The 15381-nt window shown below is 41.6% G+C and overlaps 1 protein-coding gene across 1 annotated transcript; it reads left to right on the top strand.

Moving 5' to 3' along the window:
• Nucleotides 1-7639: 7639 nt before the first annotated feature.
• Nucleotides 7640-12541, top strand: LOC129843739 (complement C1q-like protein 2). Its single transcript, XM_055912321.1, has 2 exons — nucleotides 7640-7926; nucleotides 11721-12541. The coding sequence occupies exon 2, from the start codon at nucleotides 11758-11760 to the stop codon at nucleotides 12262-12264; it is 507 nt and encodes a 168-aa protein (XP_055768296.1). The 5' UTR covers nucleotides 7640-7926; nucleotides 11721-11757; the 3' UTR covers nucleotides 12265-12541.
• Nucleotides 12542-15381: the final 2840 nt, after the last annotated feature.

The raw sequence follows: 15381 nt of genomic DNA on the forward strand, positions 1-15381 counted from the left end.
GAGTGCTCTGGAGCAGGTTTTCATCAAGGATTTCTCTGCACTTTGCTCCGTTCATCTTTACCTCAATCCTGACTAGTCTCCCAGTCCCTGCCACTGAAAAACATTTCCACAGCATGATGCTGCCACCACCATGCTTCACCGTAGGGATGGCGCCAGGTTTCCTCCAGAAGTGACACTTGGATTCAGGCCAAAGAGTTCAATCTTTGTTTCATCAGACCAGAGAATCTTGTTTCTTATGGTCTGAGAGTCTTTAGGTGCCTTTTGGCAAACTTCAAGTGGGCTGTCATGTGCCTTTCACTGAAGAGTGGCTTCTGTCTGGCCACTAGTATAAAGGCCTGATTGGTGGAGTGCTGCAGAGATGGTTGTCCTTCTGGAAGGTTCTCCCATCTCCACAGAGGAACTCTGGAGCTCTATCAGAGTGACCATCGGGTTTTTGGACACCTCCCTGACCAAGGCCCTTCTCCCCCGATTGCTCAGTCTGGCCGGGTGGCCAGCTCTAGGAAGAGTCTTCGTGGTTCCAAACTTCTTCCATTTAGGAATGATGGACGCCACTGTGTTCTTGGGGACCTTCAATGCTGCAAACATTTTTTGGTACCCTTCCCCAGATATGTGCCTCGACACAATACTGTCTCGGAGCTCTACGGACAATTCATTCGACCTCATGGCTTGGTTTTTGCTCTGACATCAACCGTGGGACCTTATATTAAAAGGTGTGTGCCTTTTCAAATCATGTCCAATCAATTTAATTTACCACAGATGGACTCCAATCAAGTTGTATAAACATCTCAAGGATGATCAATGGAAACAGGATGCATCTGAGCTCAATTTTGATTCTCATAGCAAAGGGTCTGAATACTTAAGTAAATACAATATTTCTGTTTTTATTTTTTATACATTTGCAAACATTTCTACAAACCTGTTTTTGCTTCATCGTTATGGGGTATTGTGTGTAGATTGCTGAGGATTATTATTATTATTTTTAATACATTTTAGAATAAGGCTGTAACATAACATACTGTTATGTAAGTCAGAATGTAAGTCAAGGGTTCTGAATACTTTCCAAAGGCAATGTACATGTATCAGATTGGATAGACAAACAACACGAACCTGTGGATTACTTATTTAAAATAAAAAATGGTGGGCGGTCATATTGTGTGCCTCCTGACAGCATCATATTAGACAGTGATTCAGATGTCACAGCAACCAATGGGTAACAACAACTAAAGATATGCCTACTCTATTTCCATTCTCTGATAGCTACAAGAACACTCAGCTCTAAACCGAAAACAAATGCAGTCCCCATTGAGCAAAGACACTTGTTTTCTGTTGCTAGAACATTTAGTACTGACAATAGGAGATGTATAGCCATGAAAAAAGAGGACAGTGTTTTCTCCTCCCTTGTTCCTTTCTCTGATATGCTGAGTGTATTTATTTAGTATCTATTATTTATTAAGTCTTCTGATGGGAACCCTGTTATTAGTCACTTAGCTGCAGCCCTGATGGAACCGACCATTACACTGTCTCAGAGTTTGCTGTGCTTTAGTACTCTGTCATCAAAAGTGAAGTAGGATTTGTAAGTCATTACTTTATCAAAATAGCCAAAGAGACTGATATGAGGTAATAAATAGGAAAATAGCTACTGTTAAATGTTATGGTTTGTTTTGTTGTTTTCGTTTCTGCTCATGTATTCTCATTTTGATACCAAATCCACCATTGGTGTGCATGACCAAAGACATGTATTTTCATGTCATCTGACCAAATCATTGGTTCCAATCCAAGTGCCAATGCCATTAACTTCTTGTGGATGCAGGGGCAGTATTGAGAAGCTTGGATGAAAGGTGCCCAGAGTAAACGGCCTGCTCCTCAGTCATAGTTACTAATATATGCATATTATTATTAGTATTGGATAGAACACACTCTGAAGTTTCTAAAAATGTTTGAATTATGTCTATGAGTATAACAGAACTCATATGGCAGGCAAAAACCTGAGAAGAAATCCAGACAGGAAGTGAGAAATCTGAGATTGGTCGATTTTCAACTCATCGCCTATTGAAAACACAGTAGGATATGGATCTGTTTGCACTTCCTACGCCTTCCACTAGATGTCAACCAGCTATAGAAACTTGAATGAGGCTGTGTTGTGGGACTGAATAAGAGCTGAATAAGTCATGCTACTGGCAGAGAGACATTTCCTGGTCACGCGTATTTCACATGATATCCACTTGCGGTCCGTTTCTCCTCAAGACACAAAGGAATTCTCCGGTTGGAACTTTATTGAAGATTTATGATAAAAACATCCTAATGATTGATTCTGTACTTAGTTTGAAATGTTTTTTCGACCTGTAATATAACTTTTTGAAGTTTTTGTCCGAAGAAATGCTCGACCAGCACCAGCGTTTGGATAGGTGTACCAAACGCGTTTGCAAAAGTAGCTAATTGGACATAAATAACGGACATTATCGAACAAATCAAGCATTTATTGTGGACCTGGGATTCCTGGGAGTGCATTCGGATGAAGATCATCAACGGTAAGGGAATATTTATCATGTAATTTCTGGTTTTGTTGACTCCAAAATGGCGGCTAATTTTATTATATTTCTGAGCGCCGTCTCAGATTATTGCATGGTTTGCTTTTTCCGTAAAAAAAAATGAAATCTGACACAGCGGTTGCATTAAGGAGAGGTATATCTATAATTCCATGTATTATCATCTACATTTATGTTGAGTATATCTGTTGAATCGATGTGGCTATGCAAAATTACTGGATGTTTTTGGAATTAGTGAAAGTAAGGCGCCAATGTAAACTCTGATTTTTTGATATAAATATGAACTTTATCAAACAAAACATACATGTATTGTGTAACATGAAATCCTATGAGTGTCATCTGATGAAGATCATCAAAGGTTAGTGATTAATTTTATCTCTATTTGTGCTTTTTGTGACTGCTATCTTTGGCTGGAAAAATGGCTGTGCTTATTCTGTGGCTTGATGGTGACCTAACATAATCGTTTGTGGTGCTTTTGCTGTAAAGCATATTTGAAATCGGACACTTTGGTGGGATTAACAACAAAAATACCTTTAAAATTGTATAAAATACTTGTATGTTTGAGGAATTTTAATTATGAGATTTCTGTTGTTTGAATTTGGCGCCCTGCACTTTCACTGGCTGTTGTCATATCGATCCCGTTAGCGGGACTGTAGCCCTAAGAAGTTTTAAGGAAACTCCAGACGTTTACATTTGTTGGATGACATGAAAATAGAGCTCTTTGGCCATGCACACCAGTGATGGGTTTGGCGTCAAAATGAGAAAGCTTGAGCAGAAAAGAACCTCATGCCTTCTGTAAAATACAGTGGTGGATCTTTATGTTATGGGGATATTTTGCCTCCACAGGTCCTGGGCCCCTGTTAAGGTCTACAGCAACATGAACTTTACACAGTACCAGGAGATTTTTTGCCAAAAACCTGCTTGCCTCTGCCAGGAGGCTGAAGCTTGTCCGCAAGTGGATCTTCCAGCAAAACACTAACCCCAAGCACACATCAAAATCCACAAAGAAATGGTTAATTCCACAAAATCCACATTTTGCAACGGCCACCTCGGTCTCCGGACATGAAACCCATTGAAAACCTGTGGTTTGAATTGAAGAGGGCATTCCATAAACTCAGATGAAGGATCTGGATGGATTCTGGATGGAGGAACGGTCTAAGACCCCTCCCAATGTGTTCTCTAACTCATAAAACATTTATCCTCGCAAGGTGAGGTATTGAAAGGTATTGAAAATAGGGGTGTCAATCATTTTGACCCCTACCTTTGAGAAAAAGTGTTACTTGTCATTACAAAATCTCTTTCTCTTAGCAATTGTATTAGTATAAAATAGTATAATAATAAATCAAATTTACAGAGCTATATATACACTGCTCAAAAAAATAAAGGGAACACTTAAACAACACAATGTAACTCCAATTCAATCACACTTCTGTGAAATCAAACTGTCCACTTAGGAAGCAACACTGATTGACAATAAATTTCACATGCTGTTGTGCAAATGGAATAGACAACAGGTGGAAATTATAGGCAATTAGCAAGACACCCCCAATAAAGGAGTGGTTCTGCAGGTGGTGACCACAGACCACTTCTCAGTTCCTATGCTTCCTGGCTGATGTTTTGGTCACTTTTGAATGCTGGCAGTGCTTTCGCTCTAGTGGTAGCATGAGACGGAGTCTACAACCCACACAAGTGGCTCAGGTAGTGCAGCTCATCCAGGATGGCACATCAATGCGAGCTGTGGCAAGAAGGTTTGCTGTGTCTGTCAACGTAGTGTCCAGAGCATGGAGGCGCTACCAGGAGACAGGCCAGTACATCAGGAGACGTGGAGGAGGCCGTAGGAGGGCAACAACCCAGCAGCAGGACCGCTACCTCCGCCTTTGTGCAAGAAGGAGCAGGAGGAGCACTGCCAGAGCCCTGCAAAAGGACCTCCAGCAGGCCACAAATGTGCATGTGTCTGCTCAAACGGTCAGAAACAGACTCCATGAGGGTGGTATGAGGGCCCGACGTCCAGAGGTGGGGGTTGTGCTTACAGCCCAACACCGTGCAGGACGATTGGCATTTGCCAGAGAACACCAAGATTGGCAAATTCGCCACTGGCGCCCTGTGCTCTTCACAGATGAAAGCAGGTTCACACTGAGCACATGTGCACGTGACAGACGTGACAGAGTCTGGAGACGCCGTGGAGAACGTTCTGCTGCCTGCAACATCCTCCAGTATGACCGGTTTGGCGGTGGGTCAGTCATGGTGTGGGGTGGCATTTCTTTGGGGGGCCGCACAGCCCTCCATGGGCTCGCCAGAGGTAGCCTGACTGCCATTAGGTACCGAGATGAGATCCTCAGACCCCTTGTGAGACCATATGCTGGTGCGGTTGGCCCTGGGTTCCTCCTAATGCAAGACAATGCTAGACCTCATGTGGCTGGAGTGTGTCAGCAGTTCCTGCAAGAGGAAGGCATTGATGCTATGGACTGGCCCGCCCGTTCCCCAGACCTGAATCCAATTGAGCACATCTGGGACATCATGTCCCGCTCCATCCACCAAAGCCACGTTGCACCACAGACTGTCCAGCAGTTGGAGACCATCAGGAGACCATCCGCCACCTCATCAGGAGCATGCCCAGGCGTTGTAGGGAGGCCACACACACTACTGAGCCTCATTTTGACTTGTTTTAAGGACATTACATCAAAGTTGGATCAGCCTGTAGTGTGGTTTTCCACTTTAATTTTGAGTGTGACTCCAAATCCAGACCTCCATGGGTTGATAAATTTGATTTCCATTGATAATTTTTGTGTGATTTTGTTGTCAGCACATTCAACTATGTAAAGAAAAAGTATTTAATAAGAATATTTCATTCATTCAGATCTAGGATGTGTTATTTTACTGTTCCCTTTATTTTTTTGAGCAGTGTATATACATACAGCTCTGTATTTTATACAGTCATTTCTGCTCATCTTTGTCAAGGGTGTCAATCATTTCTAACCCCACTCTGTGAACACAACAACTGACTTTGCTGATAGCTGCTTTATTGAGGAAATGTTTTACTTTACTGAGATATGTGGTTGTGTAAGTCGCTCTGGAAAAGAGCATCTGTTGGATTACATAAATGTAAATATACTGTAAATGTTCAATTTAAATGTTTTCAGAACATCAGATAAAAAGCCATTTAAGGTGCATTCGGAAAGTATTCAGACCCCTTCACTTTTTCCACATTTTGTTATGTTAGTCTTATTCTAAAGGGGGGGGGGGGGGACATTCCTCATCAATCTACACACAATACCCCATAATGACAAAGCAAAAAAATATATATGTGATGGAAAATGTTATGTTGGTGCTTTTCTATTTATACATTTCTGTGTTCTCTGTTTGTGCTTTTCTATAAATCAATTTCTGTGTTCATGTAAATTACTGACGAATCCTCACTATCAGTATCTGCAAATTGGCAGTCCGCCCAGAAACTTGTTTTGAGAAAGGGATATCAAATCAAATGTATTTATAAAGCCCTTCTTACATCAGCTGATGTATAACAGAACATGGCCAAGATGTTCAAATGTTCATAGATGACCAGCAGGGTCAAATAATAATAATCACAGTGGTTGTCAAGGGTGCAACAGGTCAGCACCTCAGGAGTAAATGTCAGTTGGCTTTTCATAGCCGATCATTCAGAGTATCTCTACCGCTCCTGCTGTCTCTAGAGAGTTGAAAACAGCAGGTCCGGGACAAGGTAGCACGTCCGGGTTCCATAGCCGCAGGCAGAACAGTTGAAACTGGAGCAGCAGCACGACCAGGTGGACTGGGGACAGCAAGGAGTCATCAGGCCAGGTAGTCCTGAGGCATGGTCCTAGGGCTCAGGTCCTCAGAGAGAGAAAGAGAGAGAGCATACTTAAATTCACACAGGACACGGCAAACGTTAATGATGAATTCATTTTGAATTAGCTAAATCATGCATGTGACTTGTCTGCCCCCATAGTGAACAGGCATTCACTATGGTGCATCAAGTTTGTTGGAACCTCGCCAGTGCGCTGACAATAAACAATGATTCATATAAGATTGACTTTGAGTGTCCCTGTGTAAGAATTTTCAAGAGAAAAAAACTAAACAAATACCTTATTTGCATAAGTATTCAGACTCTTTGCTATGAGACTCGAAATTGAGCTCAGGTGCATCTTGTTTCCATTGATCATCCTTTTGATGTTTCTACAACTTGATTGGAGTTCACCTATGGTAAATTCAATTGATTGAACATGATTTGGAAAGGCACACACCAGTTTATATAAGGTTCCACAGCAAAAACCAAGCATTGAGGTCGAAGGAATTGAGACAGGATTTTGTCGAGGCACAGGGTTACTTATTTGAAGGTAAGGTCACATTGTGTGCCTCATGACTGCATCATGTCAGATAGTGATTCAGAGGTGACAACTAATGGATAACAACAACTAAATATATGCGTATTGCTTAATACATTTTCAATACATTATCTATATTGCCATTATCTGAGAGCTGCCCCTCCCTACCTTAAGGTTATGCTGAAACCCTACACCCCAACCAGAGCATTCCTGATAACACATCACAAGGGTCTTATTGTATTTTATTAGCCAAGAATGCAATGAACTTATGGTATTACATTTGTGGTTATCACAATGTGCATGTACAGATTAGGAATGAAACAATGACTTGACAGTGATTAGAAGCTGTTGGGTTACTTACTGGAAATAAAAAAAAGTACTGAAGGTCATACATGGGTGCTCAACGTCCACATAAACACAGTGTGGTCATTTCCTCCATTACAGTTGCAATAAGCAGCGTTTGATTCCAAAACTCTTGCTAAAAGATATACAGTGCCTTCAGAAAGTATTCTTATTCAACATTTTGTTGTTACAGCCTGAATTCAAAATGGATGAAATATATTTTGGCGGGGCCAAATGAGGAAAGGTAATGTTTATAAATTAATGTTTTAAAGCTACGAAGGGTTTGAAGTGGATGGACTTCCTGTTTAGCTGAGAATCCTGTGGAAGTTAAGTGGGCGGAAAAAGCATATTTTTAGGATGATGGCCACATCAATGAGTTAGCAGGAAGAAGACCGGAAAAAAGAAAAGAGCCATGATTTTGAAAGGGAGTACTCTATTTGAGCTTCCCAGAAGAGCCTGTCGACTGCTGCCAGAAGAGCTTGTCGACTGCTGGAAGAAGATTTTTGCTGCAGCTTTTTAGCCTACAATATATTTCGATTTTTATTATACTCATATTTAAATATGCATTATACTCAGTTAAAGTAAAATTCTAGGAGTAATCCTTAATGTTAGCTCATTGATAGAGGTGTGGTATGGTAGCTGTTAGTTTCTAGAAGACATCTGACGGACTGATCAAACTCTTTATAAAGTTGTAGAAGGTAAGAAACCGTTTTTCTTGTTATTAAATAGTGTGCGTCTCATAGAATTGTAACAGACACATTTTTTTTTATTGGCACACCCCAATAAGGGCATAGTTAAGGGCGCTGAAGGCTGTCTATCAACTTAATTTACTGTAAATGTTTACTTATCATTGATTTGTGATAGTGATTTGTGATTGATTGATCTAGGATTAATTATGCCTGTTTCTGGAATTTTGAATAACCTTGCTTTATTGTTCTGAAACCCTGTGTCATCAAAGAGTCATACAAGTGCATGTAGATTTCTGAAATAGATTTGATTGAGGATTTTATTAACATCTGGTTAATTAGTCTATCGTGGACCCATGTGGCTGGTATAAAAGGAACCTAGCCTGAGACCCAACTATAGGTACTGAGTGCATTGGTAGGAGTCGTAGGAAGGGTGTCTCTGGGCTAAAGCCAACCCAGAGGGCGACGACCCGCTCATAGTGTGCCGAGGCTGAAACTCTGGCTCAGATGATCCTGAGAAGGCGCCGGGTTTATAGGGTTCAGGGTGAGGGAGCGTAGGCACTCGACTTCGGGGATAGCCTACTTTACTGTAAGGCCCTTACTGTTGAGCTTGAGGAACAGTCCCTAGCTGTAGACTAGCTCAGTGGTAAGGCAAGGCAGCGTCTATCAGATCTGTAGGGATTAATGAGGATTGATAACTGACCTGCTATTGGGTAGGCAGGGGTGAGTTTAATTGTTAATCCTGCAGAGGTGATATTTTAGCATTGATTTGACAAAACCAAGAAGCTCTTCTACACAAAGGACTTCTTAGATATAACTGCTAAAGCGCAACAGTGTTTTCTCAGATACTTGAACAGCCTAGCTGACTAGTATTTGATGGCGCCGAAGAACATGGCTGACGTTTTACATTCTCCCAACCAATTGTGTTTTTTTCCGTTGTGTGTAACTTATTATTTAACTTATTGTGTGCATAATGTTGCTGCTACCGTCTCTTATGACCGAAAATAACTTCTGGACATCAGAACAGCGATTACTCACCGCGGACTGAAATAAATGTTTTCCTTTAACGAGCCCGAAGTCCTTTGTGTAGAAGGATATCCTGCTTTCACTGGAACAGGCCCAGATCCCCGCCTTTTGTGTGAAGAAAAGGGGCCGCAGATCGGGCATCCTTCTGAAAATCTGTTTGGCGAGCGAGTAAACTCCCACTGCCATCCTTTCTTCTTGCTAACGTGCAATCATTGGATAATAAAATTGATGACCTATGATTTAAGATTATCCTACCAACGTTACAGTTTTTAATGACCCACTTTATGTTTCACCGAGACGTGGCTGAACAAAGACAAGGACAATAGAGTTAGCGGGATTTTCCTTGCACTGGCAGAAAAGACGCTACACCTAGTAAGACGAGGGGTGGGGGTGTGTGTTTATTTGCCAATAACAACTGGTGCGCGATGTCTAATATTAAATAAGTCTCGAAGTATTGCTCGCCTGAGGTAGAGTACCTTACTGTTGTCTACAGCTTATCATATCTACCAAGAGTTCATCTATATTATTCCTAGCTGTCTATTTACCACCACAGATCGAAGCTGGCACTAAGACCGCTCTCAACCAACTCTATAAGGCCATAAGGAAAGAAGAAAATGCTCACCCAGACACGGCGCTCCTAGTGGCCGGGGACTTTAATGCAAGTAAACTTAAATCAGTTTTACCAAATTTTTACCAGCATGTCACATGTGCAACCAGAGAAAAAAAAACCTAGACCACCTTTACTCCACACACAGAGACACGCACAAAGTTCTCCCCCGCCCTCCATTTGGCAAATCTGACCATAATTCTATCCTCCTGATTCCTGCTTACAAGCAAAAACGAAAGCAGGAAGTACCAGCGACTCGCTCACTACGGATGTGGTCAGAGGATGCGGATGCTACACTACAGGACTGTTTTGCTAGCACACACTGGAATATCTTCTGGGATTCCTCCAATGGCATTGGAGTACACCACCTCAGTCATCGGCTTCATCAATAAGTGCATAGGCAATGTCGTCCCCACAGTGACTATATGTACATATCCCAACCAGAAGCCATGGATTACAGGAAACATCCGCATCGAGCTTAAGGCTAGAGCTGCCGCTTGAATATCCCAGCTGCTGACCAAGTTCTCAGATACTTGAATAGCTGCTGACCAAGTTCACAACACCAAAAATGGTGACAAACAACACTTCTGAAGAGAAGAGAAAACAGTTGGTCACTGCATTGAAGCATTACACACACATGATTTAAAAGAAGAACAATTGCCTGTTTCACCCTAAATGCAGAACATGTACAGGACACAATTCAACAGAGACAGACCATTTTACCTAATAGGCAGAAAAACGGTCACCAGAAGTTCATCCCCTTTCCAAGAACTTGTGTTTTATGACAGAGAATTTACATAATTGGGAACCTGAAGTGATGAATGCATACTTAAGTCAATGCATATAACTGTGTGTCGTGACTGGACTATCATTAATGTGATGACATGCTATTTATCAAATAATTACCTAACATTTAATTATTACATGATTTAATTAATCATGCAACAATTAACTCATTAGTAACCTGGGGCACCACGGAAAAGTTTTTTTAACAAGTTACCGTTTTCCGAATAAACTCTTAACATATTTACGCTTGTATGTTTTTGCTGTCTCTGTTGAAAACACTCGATCCGTCTGGGGAGTAATTTGACGGAAAGTCTCTGGTTTGTCCACCAGAGATCAAAGTCTTTCGTAGTTGTTTAACTCTGTTATTATGGATACGTCAGGCGTACCAATGGTCGTTTGATACGGAAATGTTCTTTCAGAGTACCACTCGGTTGTTCCCTATCAAGGATACTAGACTAAAGTACTTAAAAACCTGCAGACTGAATGTTCCTGTCTTCATCTTCTTCACTCGAGAAAGCTTCAGAGTTTCTAGTAATTCCGTACCTTTCAGCTCACGCTGCACGTAACTGGCCTATAGAGTGGTAACCATTTTGGCGTGGGGATGCACGTCCTCACGTTCTCTGGTCTTTAGTTTTGTAGATTTCTTACCGTGCGTCTACTTGGTATATAGAGTGGTAGCCATTTCAACGTGGGGACTCCCGTCCTCATGTTTTCTTGACTAATGTAAATTTTGTCAGCGGGACCTTTTATACCCTCTGGGGGGAAAAAGGGTGGTTCCATTACATTTGGCATAATGTCTGTGCTCACGTGGGCGTGGCCACTGACTTGGTTAAGACTATATATAAAAACAAATCTCTCATTTAGAAGGCTAACATCACATTTCTTCTTCTCACAAATAGTTTAATATTTAATCATATACGTTCCACAACATCTAGATGTGAATCTGATCACTGGGAAATATACACATTCAGAGATACAGTTATGTTGTTCTCCTGTCCTTAGTTACATCACAAATTAGTAATGAATTTGACATTATTGTTCTTTAAGTGCCCACGGACCCTTCCAACTGGTTGGAATACAGAAATATTGTTTCAGTAATCAACCTTTTTCATGTTACCATACTGCAAAGTCTTTCTCTGTGGTAATGCAAATGGATTTTCAACTTTCATTTTGGCAGAGTGGGGAAAAGAGTTTAGGTATTTAAACCTGTAGAGGGGGGGGGGGGCTATGATCCTCACCCAAAAGGGCAAGCCATGACACTCGAGATTGAAGACGTTTCCCTTTGTACTAGCCTTTTCACTTTGATGTGACTGCTTGTACCCCAGAGCGCTCTGCATAAAGATGTTACCTCGACCACAACCATTGACTTAACTCTTCTCCTTTACAGAGTCAACTTGTTCCTGAAGATCTCTATCGAAACAGTCATGGAAGCCACACTGACAGCCAGTGAGCGCCAGGTAAAGGAACAGAAAGAGCTACTGCTTTCACTGAGAGCCACAGTGGAGGAACTGAAGAGAGAGAACAGAGAGAGACCGAAGGTAGCCTTCTCAGCTTCACTGTCTGAAACCAAAGGACCATACAGTACTGACATCACCCTGGTCTACAAGCATGTCTTCACCAACACTGGCAATGCTTACAGTCCGGTGACTGGCATCTTTAAGGCGCCGGTGCGTGGAATCTACTACTTCAGATTCACTGCCTTTGGATACACATCCAAACATAGAAGAGTGTCCCTGTACAAAGGAGGACAACTAATGGTGACTGTGACTGACATTAGCACACCACATGATGGAGAAGACAGTGGATCCAATGGTGTCACCCTGCAGCTGGAAAAAGGTGAAGAGGTCTACACACGTCTTAAAGCAGAACATCAAGTCTATGATGACGGGGCTCACCACACCACCTTCACTGGTTTCCTGATCTCCGCTTAGGAAGCAGACTAACAAAAAACTAACATTTGATTACAAAGTCTTGTGTCAGCTTTTTTATTCAGTAAAATTGTTAATGAATAGATGTTAACAGTTCCAGTGATTTTATATTCTCTAAACTAAACTAGAAAAACATTGAAACTAGGTTTTGATAACAATGTGTAAATCCTTTACATCGTTTTTGATTTGCTACTGAAATACATCGACTGTGGTGTTTTATGCGATGCTTAAGACATTGAGTTGTATGTTTGATTTAAAATATAATAAGATTAATAAGATACACACTGAATTGTCTAAGTTTTTAAAAAATATTGAGAGATGTATGGTATGCATGAATATTCTCCAACCGCCCCCTCCTTCCAAAAATGTAAGAAACGTTTTTAAATGTAAATTCGATCCGTTTCTGTGTTCATGTTTTAAATTAATTTTGACATGTTGATTTACACATGTTTGCCAATCTGGGATAGGAGGCTGTCTTTGACAATTGTTTCATGAAATTCATCATTGTATACAATCGAATCATTTCCTAGCATGATTGATAAGGTGCTATGGAGAATATGACTGCCGTAATAATGAGTGTGTTTTGGACGCCGGTAATCAGAAAGGAGTGAAGGTATTGTTTGGCTTTTCATTTGGTGCCAGCACCCTGTATGTTATTTAAACACAACCTGGACATGCTCTAGTAGGAGTCTACACAATGTCAGGCACACAATACCATTCTGGACAACATATATTAATCAGTATCGGACCGTCATTCTGGACAACATATATTAATCAATATCGGACCGTCATTCTGGACAACATATATTAATCAATACCGGACCGTCATTCTGGACAACATATATTAATCAGTATCGGACCGTCATTCTGGACAACATATATTAATCAATACCGGACCGTCATTCTGGACAACATATATTAATCAGTATCGGACCGTCATTCTGGACAACATATATTAATCAGTATCGGACCGTCATTCTGGACAACATATATTAATCAGTATCGGACCGTCATTCTGGACAACATATATTAATCAATACCGGACCGTCATTCTGGACAACATATATTAATCAGTATCAGACCGTCATTCTGGACAACATATATTAATCAATACCGGACCGTCATTCTGGACAACATATATTAATCAGAATTGGACCGTCATTCTGGATAACATATATTAATCAGTATCGGACCGTCATTCTGGACAACATATATTAATCAGTATCGGACCGTCATTCTGGACAACATATATTAATCAGTATCGGACCGTCATTCTGGACAACATATATTAATCAGAATTGGACCGTCATTCTGGACAACATATATTAATCAATATCAGACCGTCATTCTGGACAACATATATTAATCAGAATTGGACCGTCATTCTGGACAACATATATTAATCAATATCAGACCGTCATTCTGGACAACAGGAATTGAAAACATCAACATCCCTCTTTCTGAAACTTTTTTGGTCATGCATACTGAAAATACATGCATATTTAGGTTCTCCAAAATATGTTGTCGTGGCTCACAGACAGATGGTTTGCATCACTGATACAGTATGAGTGTGAATGGACAAGAGGAGGGCTGTATGTGGAATGACAGCAGCCTTGCACTGAGCACTGTTTCACCTTGGTTGAGTTGTTGCCTATCTTTTACATTCTGTCATTTCCTCAACTCTCAGGTGGTTCGGTGGTTGACATCATGCATGTATAGAGAGGGAGGAGTTATCCACACACGCACCATACATGGCTTTATATGGAACACACTGAGGTGCAACGTCATTGGATGTCAGGGAGAGTTGGAGGGAGGTGGAGAGGGATGGAGAGTTGGAGGGAGGTGGAGAAGGATGGAGAGTTGGAGGGAGGTGGAGAAGGATGGAGAGTTGGAGGTAGAGAAGGATGGAGAGTTGGAGGGAGGTGGAGAAGGATGGAGAGTTGGAGGTAGAGAAGGATGGAGAGTTGGAGGGAGGTGGAGAAGGATGGAGAGTTGGAGGTAGAGAAGGATGGAGAGTTGGAGGGAGGTGGAGAAGGATGGAGAGTTGGAGGGAGGTGGAGAAGGATGGAGAGTTGAAGGGAGGTGGAGAAGGATGGAGAGTTGAAGGGAGGTGGAGAAGGATGGAGAGTTGAAGGGAGGTGGAGAAGGATGGAGAGTTGAAGGGAGGTGGAGAAGGATGGAGAGTTGGAGGGAGGTGGAGAAGGATGGAGAGTTGGAGGTAGAGAAGGATGGAGAGTTGAAGGGAGGTGGAGAAGGATGGAGAGTTGGAGGTAGAGAAGGATGGAGAGTTGAAGGGAGGTGGAGAAGGATGGAGAGTTAGAGGGAGGTGGAGAAGGATGGAGAGTTGGTGGAGAAGGATGGAGAGTTGAAGGGAGGTGAAGGATGGAGAGTTGGAGGGAGGTAGAGGAGGAGGGAGAGAGAGACACACACAAACACACAGAGGGACAGAAATGTAGTGTTACAAGGTCGTGAGAGCAGACCATTACCAAGTCCCCACATCTCTCCTCTAGTAGATACCAACCCAATTAGATTTCATAACAATCAATCAGAAATATAAGATGTGCTCTGGACACAACCAGATGTGTGTGTAACGTAATATCATTGCTAAACTGGAACATCTTTTGAAGAATACCTCTAAGGTGATATCATTTATTCAGAAGACGCTTCAGCTAAACAATAGCAGATGTGGAAATAGAATTGAGTACACATTGTCAACATAGCTCCCGTAAACATGCACAGTTCCCCTCCCAAATGGCACCCTATTCCCTGCATAGTGCACTAGAACATATGAGGCTCTGGTCAAAAGTAGTGCACTATGTAGGGAATAGGTCTGCCGTTCGGGAGGTTATGTAAGATAAGATCACAATGTTCTTTTTAGAATACCAAACCAAAACTCTTTCACCAATCGGAGAGAACATTTGCCCTAAGAAATGTGGGTTTTATGAAAACAGGATATCCCCTACATAAACAATAACAGAAACAACAACTGTTTCTATTCCAAACAGGTGAAGATAATTATGTCATTTAATCTGGTGCCTTTATGGGTGAATACTGACACTCACATGTCTGTGCCAGGCCAACAAAACTACATCCTGTCTGCTAGTACCTGCGTCTGATCAA

The sequence above is a fragment of the Salvelinus fontinalis genome, unplaced genomic scaffold, assembly GCF_029448725.1.
Source record: "Salvelinus fontinalis isolate EN_2023a unplaced genomic scaffold, ASM2944872v1 scaffold_0157, whole genome shotgun sequence".
NCBI classification, from domain to species: domain Eukaryota; kingdom Metazoa; phylum Chordata; class Actinopteri; order Salmoniformes; family Salmonidae; genus Salvelinus; species Salvelinus fontinalis.